At 41.3% G+C, this 17096-nt stretch overlaps 1 protein-coding gene across 1 annotated transcript in view; it reads right to left on the bottom strand.

Annotated features, from left to right (window-relative positions):
* Nucleotides 1-17096, bottom strand: part of SPOCK1 (SPARC (osteonectin), cwcv and kazal like domains proteoglycan 1) — a 315512-nt gene that overhangs the window by 11937 nt on the left and 286479 nt on the right. Inside the window, exon 7 of the mRNA XM_054842153.1 lies at nucleotides 7204-7320. Coding sequence (XP_054698128.1) covers nucleotides 7204-7320 — 117 coding nt within the window. The remainder of the gene's footprint in view (nucleotides 1-7203; nucleotides 7321-17096) is intronic.

Below are 17096 nucleotides of genomic sequence, written 5' to 3'. Positions count from 1 at the left end.
CAGGAATCGTTGCTAAGCTGAAGGCTTTATTTTTTTCAGCTGGACTCTCATTTGCCCAAAGCAGAACAAAATTCTAAGGCTGAACTGATTGTGTAAAGCTTAAAACCCAAGCATGGCTACAGACTAGAGCACTACTCACGGTCTTTAGGAGCCGTGGGGTGGGAAGGACTGAGATTCATAGCTGATTACTGCAATTCAAACTTATTTCTATGCAAAAAATTCTCACTTTTTTTTTTTCTGTCCACAGTTCAAGTGGGTTGGCCTTGTTCCAAGAAACTGAAACGTGATGAGAAAAGGCTGCATCCACTGTATTTTCAAACCAGACTGAATCTGAATGCAATTTAAATCCTGTTTCCTAGACCTGTTTCTAGTTCCCTGATCGAATTCTTTCCTAGTGTGCTCTCAACTTCCATCTCTCATCCCAGATTTTCACTCTGCAAAGCCCTGCCTCCTGTGGTGGACAACAAAATGCTCTGAGCTGGATTGTGAGCTGTCTGGGGGAGGCAGGAGGAGAGAAGGGATGAAGCATCTCTTTTGCTTGCACCACTCTGAAGAACGGCACTGCTCCAGCTGGGAGCTCCAGAGAGTTGCACAGGCTCTTGTATGCCATACCAGCACTTCTTGTGGCCTCCAGGATTGTGCAGCAATACAGGATTCTGCTCTTCCAGAGCTTTGGAAACCATCATCATTTATTATAATAGTCCAAATCCTTAAAAGACTGCCGCAGCAGCAGTGTCACAAGAAGGCCAAGCCATGCATACAGATACCAACAACATATATGAGATGCATGCTCCAGTATTCTGCAGTCTCCTCAAAAACAGTGGCATTGCCTTCTTCCACAAACAAGACAGGGCATTATAAATCCATGCTGTCACTGTATTTTTCAATGCTTGGTACAAAAATGGACTAACTTCCAAGTTATCTACAATGCAAGAAAGTATATTTGTAATGTAGAGCTAATAAAGCTGATAATAAGATACTGGTTTCAACAAGGACTCAGATACATGCATACATTGGCTGGGGATTTACAGGCACTGAGGGTACCCTGGGCACCTCGCGCTCCCGCTGTTTCAGCTGCGTGCGATAACCTGCCTGTGCACCGTTCATTCTGCTACGGGCCACGGGGAGAAGCCTGATGGGCCTTTTCCTTTTGCTGCATCTTTCATTGAAAGAGCTCAAGCTTAGCCTTATTTGCTCTAAGTGTCAAGTCCCATTTCAGGATGCTGCTTTGTTAAAGTGAAACCTAAGATGTTGCTGGAATCACGCTGACAGTTTGTCCAAGCTCTGCAGCCTAACTGCTATTTTCAGTATTAATCCAAAGGAGGGCAGTGCTTTATGCTGGAAGCTGTGCATTTTGTATGCAACTGCAGCTGAAGGTTGTCAGTGACATGGAGGAACAATCAGAAGGGTTAACTAATGGGAAGGTATATGTCATTCATAATACATGTTTCTCTAAGAAAGGAAGAAGGTAACACCATTTCTTCAGGGCTAGAGGCAGCTCAGGCAGGGAAGAGAGAGATCATGCTGAACATTTCATCACACTTTTGTGCTGTTATGTCCTCTAACATTATCTAATCGAGTTTGAGCCCAGTGAAAAAGAAAAAGGCCATGTGAATAGGCGTAGGGAGAAAGCCTGCTTGCCTTGCTGAAGCAATTAGGACTATTGACTTCATTTATTTTATTCATCTGAAGAAGGCAAGCAGGACTTGGTCACTGTGCAATCTCTTGTTGAGTGAAAGGATTTAAGAATCCATGACTTTGCCTTTACAAAGCACTGAGGAGCAGGACACGCAGCCCTGCCTTGTGCGGGTGTATGCTCGGCCTGAGCTGCCACAGGGCAGGTTAAAAGTAGTCAAACAGGCAAGGGTGGATCATTCATTGCACAGTGGAGTGGGGATGTGGACATGCTTCAGCTATCCCAGTTTAACAGTTTCTAGGCGAAAACCAGCTGTTTTCCGTTGGCTGCTCTTTTCCTGCACAGATGCTGTTGCTGGTGATGGTCTTTGCACCCTGTTGTGGCACTTAATGCTGCTACGGTGAATAACTACAAGGTCTGTTATACAACCAGTTGAGTATGGTACGTGCTACTCAGCCCTCTGGGTCTCTAAAGGTCACCTCCTAACTGGCAAAGATCAACGCAGGGAGGAGGAGATCCTGGCATGAACTTGCCCCTGACAGTGTCTGCGGATTATTTCTGAGTCTTGTTTTCCTCCCTGCTGGGAAGTCTTTATCTGTGTGTACAACATGCGTTCAGGGACACAACAGCAGCGTGCCCTCGGTACTGAGCTGTCTGAGCAGATCACAAGATAGTGACAGATGCGAATACGAAGCTGCTCTGTGACATACCATCAGGGCTTGGATGCAAGATACAGTCATGAAAGGTCACTTACGAAGACAGTTAATTACATCAGTTGAAGAGTTTTTGATTGTAATTTCTTATAAACAAGGGAGCTTTCACTATTGTGACCAGAGTTCCAGATTAGGTTTATTAAAAAGCTGTATTATTAAGCAGTGCTGCATTATTACACAGTGTGGTTTGGAAGTCTTTAAGTATTACAGTGGTAGGTGCAACAGAAAGCCCTTAGCTAGGTGGTTATTATCAGAGAAAAGGTTAAGTCTTTAATTGTTCCTCAATATGTGGTTGAAGGTGAATGGTAGTATCTACCCCTGCTTCATATTGTCTCCTGGTAAAAGCTACTGCCTGTAAATCACCTTTCGCAGCACTGCATCTGCAGTCCAAACCCAGCATTTCTGGATGCTTTCGGCATCCAGCAACAGGCATGAAAGCAAAGTGTGCCCTGAGCGTGCAAGGCAGGCTCTGACTTACTGCGTAACCATGGCAGCTGATGGAAAATGGTTCTCAGAGCTCACCTATCTTCTTTGGGAGGTCACTGTGCTCCCATCAACTTGGTGAGGCCAAGTGATGTTGAATGAATTAACTCCTTTTTGGCGTCTTTTGATATACTTGCTTATAAATATGATGCAATATGTTGGATGAAATAAACCACATCATACTGTAATTCTGCAATGAATTAAGTGCTGGGTTAATAGACTGGACTTCTTGCACAACAGACCTGGAGTAAAGGTAACCTCAGCGAGAACTTTTCTGCATCTTTCTGTGCATCAGCTCAGCCCTGCAGTGCCTATGGTGCGAAGCAAGAGAACGGTGCAGGCTCCGTACCCCTCCCGCTCTTGGTCCTTGGCAGAGGCTGCCAACAAGGATGCCTGTTAATGTCCGTTGTGGTGGTGGTTGGTCTCGTTTGGACACCTGCTCACAAGGACCTGGATTGAGACCATAGCATTTCTTATTCCGACTGACAGCTGTTCAGCATCCTAACTACTTTCATTCACTATAGATCCGGAAGGAAATCAAACTGGTGACCTACATGTGAAAGTCTAATACCCCATTAATACGTAAAACGCTCCACCTCCTCCTCTGAATTAAAATGGAATTAAATTAAAAAAGTCTTAAGTGAAAGTCCTAATTAAAAATAAACACACCTTCTGGCACATAAAATTATTTTCCACCTTCAAGAGTTGACTTACATGAGCCAGTTTTATTTTATTAAAGTATACTACAATTAAATTAACAGGGGAATAATTAACCTAATTTCCCCTATCACTTAAAATAAAGGAAGGAGGAGAAGAAATGTTGCTCAGAAAAAAATCCTTTATATTGCATAGATCTCTAGTAAAAGAAAAACAACTCCCACTCCAACCAAAGAGACTATCTAGATACAATACAGGAATGTTATGAATTATCAACAGGCTCAGGAGCAATTTGAATCTGATCTTACTACCTAATTAGTTTTATTATTTCCTTATGTCAAAGCATGTCCCTGAGTTGCTTATATTATTTATTGGGGAGCTTTCAATTGTGCAACGGCTGCAGAAGACAAAGTTCCTGGTCTATGGTGCTTTGTTGGGATCTGGCAGATAGCTCATTGAATGAAGGTTTGAGATTTAAAACACAACGACTTGCCCTCATCCTTCTCCTTTTAAGAGAGTTAAAAAAAAAAAAGTGTACTTTTTTTCCTTCACCTGGGAGTGAACTTAATACACTCAAAAAGCTTATTTACACTCACAGTAACATCTTGAAAATTTAATGTGGCACAGAGAAATCTCTGCTGGAACACCTTCTCTAGACAGCTGATGTGTCCGAGGCATCTTAGTCATCGCATCCCACCATCTGTTCCTTTTACTGCCACAGGGGCATACCCAAAATGTATTACTTTGAGGATGTGTACGCCTTTAAAACTCTACAGGCATAACCAAACCGGTTCAGTTTAATGAAGTGATCACCCTGGTGAGGAGGGCAACACATGCAGAGCAATAAGAAAAGGGCAATGTGTACATCAGAGCGTGTTTCCAGAGCCGCCTGTGTCCTGTTTGCCAGGATTCATATAAATTTTTTTTTTCAGCTTGGCTATGTGAACTTTGCTTTGAATTTTGAGCCCTTTTTAAGATGTCTTTCATTTTTACAAATGTTTGAAGTTGAAGTTAGAGGAAGCCAAATACTGCCGTCCCTACTCTGTGGGTATTTTCAGTGCTACCAGAGAGAATTGGAGCTGCAGAATTTGGCACATGCAGATTAATTCATGAATACTGTTGCAAACTCTTAACAAGAAAAACAAGCTCAAGTTTTGTGGCATTCAGAAGCGATTTCTTTTTTTAACTGACATATAAGAAAATGTGCCAAACTAAGTCAACAGTCTAAAAATGAACATTGTTGAGATCAAGTGTTTAAGATCATCAAGGCAGTCTTTCATATAAAAGCTGCCAGGAATCAAACTAAACTAAAAAGAGATAACAGCTCCTCTGTGAATCAGAGCAAACACTGCAGAATTACCAGGAATGTTTTTCTCACTGAAATTGCTTCAGAAAAGAAAAAAAAAGACCCAACACCTTTAAGAATTAATTTGGTCTTTGGTCTTTGGTAAGGTCCTCAGGAGCAGCTCACAGGTCCTCTGCATGAAAAACATCCTTTTGACAATCTGAGAAAATGAGATTTCATGTGGTCCTGGACCTAAAGGACTTCAGACAAAGTTTTAAGTCTCTGGCATTTTCTGTCATGGGGCCTGAACTGAATTCACATCTTGAAGCCATGATTAGCTGTACATCCAGTTGTATTTTGCACTATGGTTCAGCTTCCTCTGCGTGGTAAGAATACCCTTTTTGTATTACTGTTTAAGCAATAAGTTGGATATATGGTTTTAAAGATACTGACTTTGTTGTAAATACTATGGAAAGTCAGGGACATATGAAAAAGGTCGTTTACACAGAACACGGCTTGTTTCACCACATAGTTTTAAGATAGAATTACTTGCCATTAATGACGTTTGACTACAGTTTTGAGCAATATAGCCTGTGATATGTTCTATCTCTTTCGGAAGAAGCAATCTAGTGCTACACAAGCTCAGAAGCAGCACAAAAGAAGAGCCGCTTGGAGTCATGGACCAACAGTGAATGCTCATCCTGATGCGCTGGGTCAGCTCCACTGCACGGTTAGCTCCCCCAGCCTCACGCTACAGGGAAACTAGGCACTGGGGTCAAAAGAGCCGTAAAAGGGGAGCAGTTGACTGAACCCTTGAAATTCTGTGTGCAGACCCTGGCTTTTGGCAGCTTGTACCAGAGAATCAGGGCAGCGAACTGGAGGTGAGTCACACCTAGATAAAGCTTGTGCATCCTACTTTGGGCCAGGGGCCCACGTGTTTTGGGACATACTATTTAAAAGGATTAATGAGTCCTTACAGAAAATAAATTCACATCTGCGCTCTGATGAGCATGACCTCTTTTGATGCTGTTATCTGAATCTTTCCCCTCCCTGGTGGGTAAATGACATCAAAATCAGTCATGTTGGCTAAACCCACAGAGACTAAATGTCCTCTAAACTGTTCATTTTCTTCCTTCCTTAAAAAAAAAAAAACACAAACCCAAACATCAAAGGAAGCAAAGATGGTGTTATTAAATACCTGGGACACAATGGATTCCAGCTTTCCACACCATTTAACTATTCCAGCTCTGTGGCTGCAATGCAGATGTTTTTATTATTCTATCTCTTACATAAGGTGTTAGCAAGAAATTGCAAAATAAAATCAGAGCGAGTCCTTTCCAGCACTGGCATAATTGTCCTTATGCTTGTATACCATATTTTTAGCTCATGCCACTGACAGTGGGTCAGAAAATGTTTGGCCATAAACTGGGAGGTAAGCATATTGGCACTGGTGAGGCTGCACTTCAAATACTGTGTTCTGTTTTGGGGCCTTCACTCCAAGAAGGACATTGAGGTGCTGGAGCGTGTCCAGAGAAGGGCAACAAAGCTGGTGAAGGGTCTGGAGCACAAGTCAGATGAGGAGTGGCTGAGGGAACTGGGGTTGTTTAGTCTGGAGAAAAGGAGGTTGAGGGGAGACCTGATCGCTCTCTACAACTACCTGGAAGGAGGTTGTAGCCAGGTGGGTGTTGGTCTCTTCTCCCAGGTAACAAGCAATAGGACAAGAGGAAACGGCCTCAAGTTGCACCAGGGGAGGTTTAGATTGGATATTAGGGAAAATTTCTTCACTGAAAGGGTTATCAAGCATTAGAACAAGCTGCCCAGGGAAGTGGTTGAGTCACCATCCCTGGAGGTATTTAAAATGTGTAGATGTGGTGCTTAGGGACATTGTTTAGTGGTGGACTTGGCAGTGGTTAATGCTTGGACTTGATGATCTTAAAGGTCTTTTCCAACCTTAACGATTCTATGATACTATTCTATGATTCCATACGCCACAGTCCATCCCCAAGAAGTGATTTGGATGCAGCCATGCTGATTTGGAGGGTCATGGAGTTTAACTGTACAGACATGAACTGTGTCATGCTAGTTAACCTCAGGGCTTGAGAAAAGTCCCTAAGCAGTTTTATTTACTAGTATAGATGTGACCTCCATGGCCTTCAGACACAGCTATTTGCCTCATTAAAGGTGTCTTTGTCTCTGACCGCCAGTTTTTAGAGCAGGTTGGGCCAGAGAGAGTACGGAATGACTGCAGCTCCTTTAGAAAACGGTGCAGCTATTTATCTGCAGGATCAGGTCTCCGGCGTACCTGCTTACTTGCTGGCACCTGCTCGACATGACATTGTGGCACTAACAGCTGTGCTCAGCTGAACGCGCTCTTGGGCTGGGAAGCTGCCTACAACACTCAGTGTTCAATGGGAAAGGTGTTTTCTTACTGCCTTGTGCCGTCTCCGAGCTTGTTGGTTTGATGACACGATTTGCGTCCTCGTGAAGAGCACCGAACCAGTCTTTTAGTCGCAAAGCGAGATTCCTCAATTCTTTGTCTGTGCAAGCTAGAAAAAGAACAAAGGACCAGTCTGAATCAAAAGCACCAGTGAAAAACCTTTTTCCAGACAGTCTGTTAGAAAAATATTGTTTGCGGTTGTAAAGTCCTTCTCATTAAAGGCTCTGAAGTAAAAGAGAAGGTTAGGGAAAAGGATGCAAGTCAAAAAGAAAACGTAAGTCATTATGAATTATAATTTGTACTCAAGCATCTCCTCAGTAGCTGGCACGATTTCTGATGGAAGAAGTGACACGCAGAGCTACCCGCAGGTTCTCAATTAGAGCTATGTGACTATTTAACTTAAATGTTTTCACCTTTTAGGATTTCAGAGAAAAATATCAGTCAAACAGATGGGGAGGAGGGACATACTTGCTTAGACATACCACTTGAACAAGACGCTAGGAATAATTTATAACCACATTTGGCTTAGTATAAGGCTATTATCACAGTAATAAGAAAAATATATATACTTATTTATATACATAAAGAAGAAAATTGTTATGTTGCTCTAGTTCTACTGCAAATGAGGCTTTGTCACCTCTGAAGGTTGTCAATTCCATTTTGTGAGCTAGGTAAAACATTTCTTTTCTTATAAATTTTTACTGAGAGGAATCTAATTTTCCCAGAAATTTCTGCCAAGAGATTAATGTCCAGCTGAAGCCGATATTTTTTTTAAGGAAGAAAGCTGTATTAGTCACCAGTTTCTGTCAGAAAAAATATTCTTGTTTCTGTATCATGTTTAGTGTTTAAAATTCACATGCTCAGACAATTTTATTATTCCTGCTGTGCACTCATTCTACATTTTAAATGACATTTCTTGGAATACAGAGCAAGATTTTATGCCATAGAGGCAGACATCCTTCACAAGGCAAGCCACAATATGTCTTCTCCAATTCACTGCACATTATAATATTCCTCCTTCCACCTTATTGAAGAACAATTGAGTCCCACAGCTTGTCTTCGCAAGTTAAACTCGCTGCTCCAGTGACTGCAATGAACTTGCTGATATCTCATGGCCATGGTGAGTATTTGTTTGTTCGCGCAGTTTTTTGGGGTGTCGGAAATAACACTGAAGTTAATATAGGACATTATAGTTTTTTTCTAAGTGGAAAGTTTTTTAGCATTTTGGGGGTGGGGGTGGGTGGGGAGAAAGATTTGCACATTTTTCTGTAAAGCTGAAAAATGTTTGCTAGATTTTCCTATTAAAGATAAAAATATGAAGATCACTATCCTACTAAGGCTGTGTCCAGGTAAGGAAATATCAGGTCTTAAAGAAATAAATGGTTAATGTAAAAGAAATGGAAGACAATGCAATATTAACTGTAAAATGGCTTACATTACTGAAAAAGCTTATCACTTTACTTTCTTACATTAACGTTATATTTTACTCATTATAAACTATTTTATCTTTGCAAGTTAAGACAGAAATCATGGAGTGATCGGATTTTTGAGCCCCCATGCCATCTTTTCTGTAAGGAACATCTCACGCTGCTGTTGTTCCTTGGCTGTTACTCACAAACAAAGTCTTTTATCAGAGAAAAATAACAACATAAGCAATAGCAGAAGAAATTCCATCATCCTGCCTGTAACAAGCCCCCATCAGGAGATGTTGCCTGAAGGGGTGAAGGGTAGGAAGAAAACTAATTTTATAGGTAATAAATATTCAGGAACGAACTAGCTCTAGACAGGCATGAATGATTTCTTATTTTGTGAATTTAAATCCATAAAGACAAAGAAATTTCTATCATGCACTAATTTCAACAGGAGTTGGGTACCTAAGTCCATGTCAGAAGTGATGGAGATACTTCTTTTACATGGGACGGGAGAGGCTGTTCCTGCATCCCCTCTGGAATTGTCATCAGCTGATTTGCATCAGACATAAGTTTTGCCAAAATATTATCAGTCAACTACAGCAACAGGAGAGACGACAGCAGCCTTCTTTTCAATAACCTGTCTTCACAAATGTTTTCTGAGAAGGAATGTACCGACAATCACATAATCTTTCAGAATTAAAAGTAGGCAGTGTCTTTTTTTTCCTTCTGCCAAGTAGCCATCTTGTCCTTTGAAAGTCACTTTTGCAAAGGAGAAAAGAGAAATACAGCACATAACAAGCAAGTGCTGTTTAGCCAATACTTCTTACATGACAGGTTATCCATATGTTCAGAGTATTTCACAAATGTATCTCCAGTCACACCTGCACATATAAACACAGCTTTGACTACTGATTCTATCAAGCGGGTGAAAAAAAGCGGATTCAGTTGTCCAAGAAATGAGTAACCTAGTTTTATTGTGCAAACCTGATACTTATTAAATATTTATTGTGGCATAGGACATCTTTAGGAAGCCAAGGCTGGAACTCTGGACTACGAACAGCCATTCCTGTGCCATCCTGACACCCTCATCATGCCTTCTGTACCGGTATACTGAGCTTCACAGGCTGTGAGTCAACAAGTCACAGGGAAAAAAAAATAAAAATTTAAATAAAATACCCTCTAGGGCTGTTTTCCTTATTCAGATTTGTGTACTTCCAAATACAAAGACAACTCTAGACAGCACAGAAACCTCAGGTAAGTCAAATGCTCGAAGGGGTACTGTATTTGCTCTCAAACTCGCAATGCCATCCTGCTGGTGCAGAATGCCGGGCAGGAGCTTGGGGCAGGCTCGCCTCCTCTCCTGGCCTCAGCACCATGCGGAATGGCCTTCCCAGTGAAAAACTAACGTCTCCAAAATAAATTTTGCAAAGTGTTAATTTGGTTTAAACTGCATTGACTGAGGTAATTTGAATCCACGCTTTTAAATTGCAATAGAAAGCAGGACTGAATGCACAGTGTAGGTGGAACAGACGTATATTAATTAACGGTAAATCACACTTGAAATGTTTTCTCTGTATAGTCCAGCCAATCAAACATGTCAGGATCTGTAAAATGCCATTCATAATGAAGTTGTCATTTATTTTTTTTCCGCTTGTCTGTAATGCTAGATGTGTCAAGAACCACCTTTTACCACGTACATGTACATTCCTGCTTACACCAATCCTCTGCCATTACCCAAGTGCTGCAATCCATGACCTACATCATCTCAGTTATACCCTATGGCTGCTCAAACAGGCACAGGACCCCTGTATCCTCCTGTCATTCCCTAACAATATTTCTCTTGATTTTGATGGAGCAAGATCAGGCTTTCAGCCTCTTCTGCGCTGTAGCTCCCTCAAAGACCGGCTCATTCACTCACCTGAGGTCAGGCTTTAAAACTGCGCCCTGGCTGATGCTTTCTCTTGCTTTCACCAACAAGTCTGCAAAATGCCACAAACCCTGCAGATTTCCTTTGGAATTTGGTCTGAGGCACAAGTTGACAGTAAGCCCAGAATTGGAGTTTTCTGCATACTGGAGAGGGGTGTTTTTTTGTGAATAACAGAGATATTCCTTAAGCATGTTGCTTCAACAGTGGTTATTATGTTGAGATTCTCTCCTAGGACCGCAGTCTTTCTTCAAAAGAATAACTGCTGTTTCATGAGTAAAACAGGAACCAACTGTTCTGTAAATATGTAGTGAATAATAAATTTCTTCATGAGACTTCAAAAATTTAATGCAAAATTCAGTTAAATTTCTATTCAAGTATTTCATGCCCTCAATCTTACTTTCTCCTGCACACTAAAATAGAGGAAGTATTCTTTTACATTTCTTGTATTAAATTTTATCTTAAGGCTACCATGCATGGTTAAAAAGATTCTGCCTCTCTACCTAATGGATCTGCGTCCCACTTATTTATTTTATTTGAACATTTTCAGACGTGTCTAATAATGCTGAATTTGTTTGGTTTGGGATACGTTGCTTTAGACCCTTCAAAGTGGACTGACATTCAGAGGGCACGAGTCTAACACACACAAAGTCAGGCCCAGCCTCCAGCTGGCTATCCAGGAACCAGAGCACTTCATGATTTATTTCTGGTGGTAGAGCCCATTAGTTATATATCAAACAATTAGGAAGCATGGCTCTGAGGAGCCCCAGATCTAAGATCCTCATATAAATTTGCATTAGTGTAAGTTATAAAGCATTTTTAAGAAGCTTCTTCATGAAAAATACAGTGCAAATGTACCTCTTTGCTATTAATAGAAGTTCCAAGTAACGTTTCTCAGATAAGAAGAATAAGGCTGTAGGAGGAATAGATGTGATAATGGGTCTCTTGCTGTTTGAAGATCTATAAGGAGAGAATATGTAGGTTGCAAACAATGTGGGTATTGACATGACTTGAAGCACTGATTAAAAATCTGGGATGAAGAGAAACACCAAGGGAGGAAACTCTCCACGGCCCCTTTCTGGCGACAGAAATCTGTCCAGCCAACTCTCAACAACCATTCAAAATGCTACCGCTGTAACAAAGAGACAAGTGCAAACATGTACACATAAACATTTTTACTTCTGTGTGTATTTTCTTCAAGATAAGAGAATCTGGCTTCGAATCTTTTCCTACACCTTTTAAAAAGGGAAAAAAACCCACAACACTTCATCCTTGTTGCTTTATCGATGTCACTGAAAGTTCTGCATTAGCAACCCTCTGATACCAGGTCCCACGTAATATTAATTCCTGGATCCTTCCCTGCTGATGCGCTTTGATGACATCTGCTGCAGAGCCCTCGACTTCCCTGCTTGGGGCAGGTTGGTATTGCTGCTGCTACAAACCGGGACGGTGAGGCAGGTTGGTTAGCATCCAGCTTGTCGACTTTATCACAGTGTGCCGTGCCCTGCATCCGACGGGGCGGTGGGACCACGAGCAGAATCTGTCACTTCTCTGAGTCACGGCATTGCGAACGCAGGAGGAGGATGTATTTGCTGCTGGATCCAACCGACATTTCAGATCTGAATCTGCAGATGTTACGAATCATCCTGCAGAAGTGATTTAAGGGCAAGCACTGAAAGTGCAGATTTATTCCCAAGAGTGAAGCAATTGGTCCAGCAGTTATTTATTCCTAACAAACTGAAAGCACTGTTGCTAAATACTTATTTTCACCAAGCAGAAAACATTAATCTGACCTAATGGAAAGCCATTAGCATGTTGTAAAGGCTCAGGTTTTTATAGGCATACTTCCATTAGGGACTTTTTCAGCTCTGCAGGTACTCATCTATATACATTGGTGGTGAAAATTAACAGTATAATATTTAATTTCACTCTTTCAAGGAGGGACTTTCAAAAGTGCTCAGTGCCAGAAATCAACATTAAAACTGAGCTTAACTGTAGAAGCATAAGATTAAATGCATATTGAATGTTCTCTGACATCCCATTTTTACTCCAGCCGAGCAAAACAATATTGTAAAATCTCCAGCCACTAACAAAACAAGCCTTCTAACTCGTACTGCAGTTAACTCTAATCAAAACTTAGTACTATGCAAGTACATCACTGCATTACTGCTTTGATGTCTCGCTTGCTGCCATAAAGTTCTGGTACTATGTGACAAGCAAGGAGTCCACATTGTCCAGAAGAAAGTTACAGTGACACATTACACTGTAGTTCACAACAAGCAAGCTATACAACTGGATTCACAGAATGGGTGTAACATGTTTTATGTCATTTGTCTTCTCTGGCACCTATCTGGCAGGTATCTATTGCCTTATCATTACTATTGTTATTATAATAACCATTCTTACAAATAGTACTACATTACTACCAAGTGCACGTGGAGGGACTGGTTCTCTGGGTTCGTATTATTGTTATACAACACTAAATAGTCCCTTAGGCAGAGACCGAGGAGCAAACTGCCTGTTCCCTGAATGCCAAAGTGGAGCATGCGAACATTCCCTGAGACCTGGGATAGTTTCAACTGTTTCTGTACTGTAGAGGAAAGGAAACTGCAAATGCAGAGAAATTTTAAAAAATAAAGCAGAAGCTTTTAAAAATGCATATGTAGCTAAGGAGGTTAGTGCCCTTTCCATGCAAACTAAATCTGCCATGCCAGAACTCAGCTTAGGAACATGGCACTAAATTTGAGTCACCTCCTTAAAAAGACGCAAACGTCCTGCCACGGAGCAGAACCGATGTGTTGTGATCGAGGTGACCGGCCACATAATGCAAATAAGAAAAGGAAAACATTGCAAGCGAGCCCATCTCAACCCATCGTCTGGAATTTCAGACCTGGGGTTCCCCGAGCAGCAGGAGGGAGTGGATGCATTCATGGAAACTGGCCTTGCTTGCTGCTCGGCTCACAAGCAGAAGCCCAGCTGCATTTCTAAGACATATTAGTTGTAACAAGCTGTTCAGTCAGTTGTCCTGTGAGCCTGGAGGACAAGTCCATTTAGTTTTGATTAAAATCTGATATAGCACAAACCTACACGATTGCCTGACAGTGATATTATATTCCTCCAGTTAGAAATAGGACAGGCATAATTTCAACAATTCAGAAGGAAAAAAAAAAGGTCTCATTTCTGTATTTTTGAAGACTAACAAGACAATCGGGTGCAAAGTTGCATGGTAAACCATATATTTAAAAACACTATAGTAACACTGTTAAAGAAGGTTTGACTTAAATGTATCATAGCATGGAAGCTGACGGGAGATAATGCTCATCTTTCGTACTAAGTACTAATTTTTATGTTATTCTTTGTATAAAAAGAAAAGGTGGCAATTTTAACCATGCTTTCTCTGACAAACATCACTACATTTTCTTTCTCGTAGGTAAATCAACAACTTATTTCACCCTGCTATAATTGTGTCTATATGTGTGTGGATTATCACAATAGGCTTTAAAACTAAAGGAAAAAAATATGTATTGGCTTTCAGGCTTCAGGGAGTGGGTCTGCTCCCAGACACGCAAAATACAAAGTGTGTTCTAAGAACTGCTGCTGCAGGAGCTGATTTGAAAGTAAACATCGAGATAAATTCAGCACCGCGCTAACCCTCCACTTCAAATGCAACTACACACACACACATAAAAACATACATCTGTGTATGTGACTTGTAGACGACTCCAAGTGTTTTATCTGTGACATTTTGGTGATGCAATTGTGGCAATAATTACCTTCACCAATATTTCACTGTTCTTGGGTGGAAGGGGCAATGCTCTAATTTGCTCTTTTTGTTGAGGCTCCAGACAACTTATAACAATAAAAAATGCAGTACTATGCCAATAATTTTATGAAGTAGAAAGGAATGGATTGTTTACTGTTCCTAAAAGGAAAGGTATTGCATTCCAAACATGCCTTGCAGGTTCGATAAATGAATGTCTGGCATTTAAAATCCCTCCCGCAGTCACCAGCATTTCACGACAAAGTTCTACGTGGGTACATTTGTTGTGCCGCATTTTTGGCATTCGCTGGCTATTCTTCCGCAGGGTTGACACCTGTGCTGATAACCACCTCTGATCCTTCTGTCGCTTGTTTTGCCTTGTCTTATAAATACAGCAGCAGATGCCAAGATCCTGTGGTTCAGACTTGGAGATGATTACAGGAGCAGCTGAGTTATTGGGAAGACGAAACAGGCTTTGATCTGAAGCTTCCTTAAAATGGTACATTTAAAACACAAAGCTCAGCTAGAACTGTATAAACAAAGATTGAGAGCTACGAAGCTCACTCTCTAAAGCCGTAGGCAAAGCGTACATCTGCTTTTGTAGTACTTAACACTAGTTCCTTTTGTGCTCGCATTAATTGTGAAAATCCTGGAAAGTTCATCTTTGCCAGGTGCTTAAGAAGCCTGGAGGTTTATTTCAAATAAATCCAAACTATAACGATGCTGGGGGTCTGTCGGAGCCGGGCAGGAAGGCTTGTGGGAGAAACCTCCCTCGTGACATTTTGGCCATGTCAGGTACTAATTAAAATGTTATCTCCTGCATGGTTCTTAGCCTCCCAAAATTCATTTGCCAGCTCACCCTAATGTTCTCATTCAAATTCTGCTGTTTCCCCTGAAAGGAGGAGTAGACAGAGTTATATCGACTGAAAACTAAAACAGCAAATAAAAATGTCTGATTGAATGGACTTTTCCAGAAGTTCTTGCTGTGCTCTGGATGAAATAAGTCTTAGCAGAGTCGTCCTCGCCCCTCTTGCCTCCTTTCCTTCCCTCCTCCCTGTTTTTTACAGTTTAGTCTGAACAGACGTGCTTGTCCCGGCAGTCGTACCCCGGCACCCGGCGTGTTCTGCGCTGCGTCGCGGAGAAGGAGTTCCAGCTCGCTTTAGTCGGGGCTTGTCAAGCATTGGCCAGTCTTTGCAAGAGGGCTGAGGTCTTAGAAAAACTGAACGCTGGCTTGATTTTAAAGCACTGTTTAAAGGAGACCCACAGCTCACAGTCCATGGGAGGTTTTCGGAGATACCTGACTTTGCTGCTAACGGCTTAGCAGGTATTGTAGTCTTAGGCATTTGAAACAATAAATAAGCAAAGCTGGAATAACAATTAAGAGTAGAAACTACACTCGATGGGGTTAAAATGAGGTAATTGAGGGATGGCTATTTGTAGGCAAACAGTATAGGCTACCATACTGTGTACATTTGAGTTTTAGAAGGAACTGTTTCCTCCAGACCTTCCAAAGCCACAGCCGAAAGCGTTAAGACAACCTGCTGAACTTTTCCACATCCAGGAGGTTGTTTTGCTCCACTTTCTAGAGCCAAACAGAGAGAAATTCTAGATCCTGATCTTCACTAAAAATGTTCTGAGTTACAATAGTGGGAAATAACTTGAGCTGTCGATGATAAGGGCAGCTGCTAGCTTCCCTAATGAAAATGGCCTTGAGCTTGGAAGAGCAAAACTCAGGTAGTAAAATTAGTAATTTGACAATATTTGAGAAGAAATGGGCACATCTATTTATCCCACTATCCCACTCATTCAGAGTGGGAAAGCAACAGCCAAGAACACACGTTAAAAGATTATATATAGAGAGAAAAAGTAGAACCGTAAGATGATTTCACAGAATGCCTATGTTAGAGCATAAGCACATACAACGCTTTTCAATAAATACGTTGAAAAAGTGGCTACATATGAAATGAAATGTAAGAGCTTTCTAATTTTTACGGTTCCTTGTGCAATCACAGATGGATCTAAACTAAATCAGGAAAAAAACCCAATGGCAGTAGATAATTTTTTGTAAAGTGTCATAGTAAACAGGGACATTCATTATTATTCGATACTATTCTTTTAAAATGTATGCATTTTACTTCTTTTACACAGGTCTGTTCTTCTGACACTACTCCATCTCTGTACGTTTGTTCAAAACTAAAACTAATGAGCACACAGATAATTATTGCTTTTTTGCCTGTTTTAATGAGAAAAGGTATTATTTTTGTGGCTGGCAAGATCAAAATGCCAGCGTGTGCTGGATGGGTAGACGCCTATTATGGAGGTAAAGTTTGGGCTATCCACTCTTGTGGTAACGATCATTGCTGCTACCTGAAGAAACTATGAGCAGAACATCATGCAGAAATGCAAAAGCAGCACTCTGATTATGGAGCCTATGCGTATCTATCACAGGGTACTTCCAAATGGCCGGCGAGCACAACGACTGCTCCTTTACTGATCTGCTTTCCCCCAGGGAAAAACACGACCCCACATCTTTCTCAGAGTCCCTGCTGTGATTTAGGATACTGCCTAAAAGCTGCAAGAGGGACCCAGGAATTTATTAGAAAAACACCTTTTTGCCAGCTGCTGGTACTCTATCATACAAAAAAAGCGGGGGGGAGCAATTGAGTAGATTCATTTCATTTTTACTGGAGTCCACCATCTCTATTGGCTTCCTCAGGGACCCTTGCAAAGTGATAGATAAATCCAATTTTCCCATGCTTGAGCAGGATGGAGGGAGAGATACTTGTGAG

The sequence above is a fragment of the Grus americana genome, chromosome 14, assembly GCF_028858705.1.
Source record: "Grus americana isolate bGruAme1 chromosome 14, bGruAme1.mat, whole genome shotgun sequence".
Lineage (NCBI taxonomy): Eukaryota > Metazoa > Chordata > Aves > Gruiformes > Gruidae > Grus > Grus americana.
Note: the sequence above shows the minus strand (reverse complement) of the source record. Positions and strands in the feature narration are given on the sequence as shown.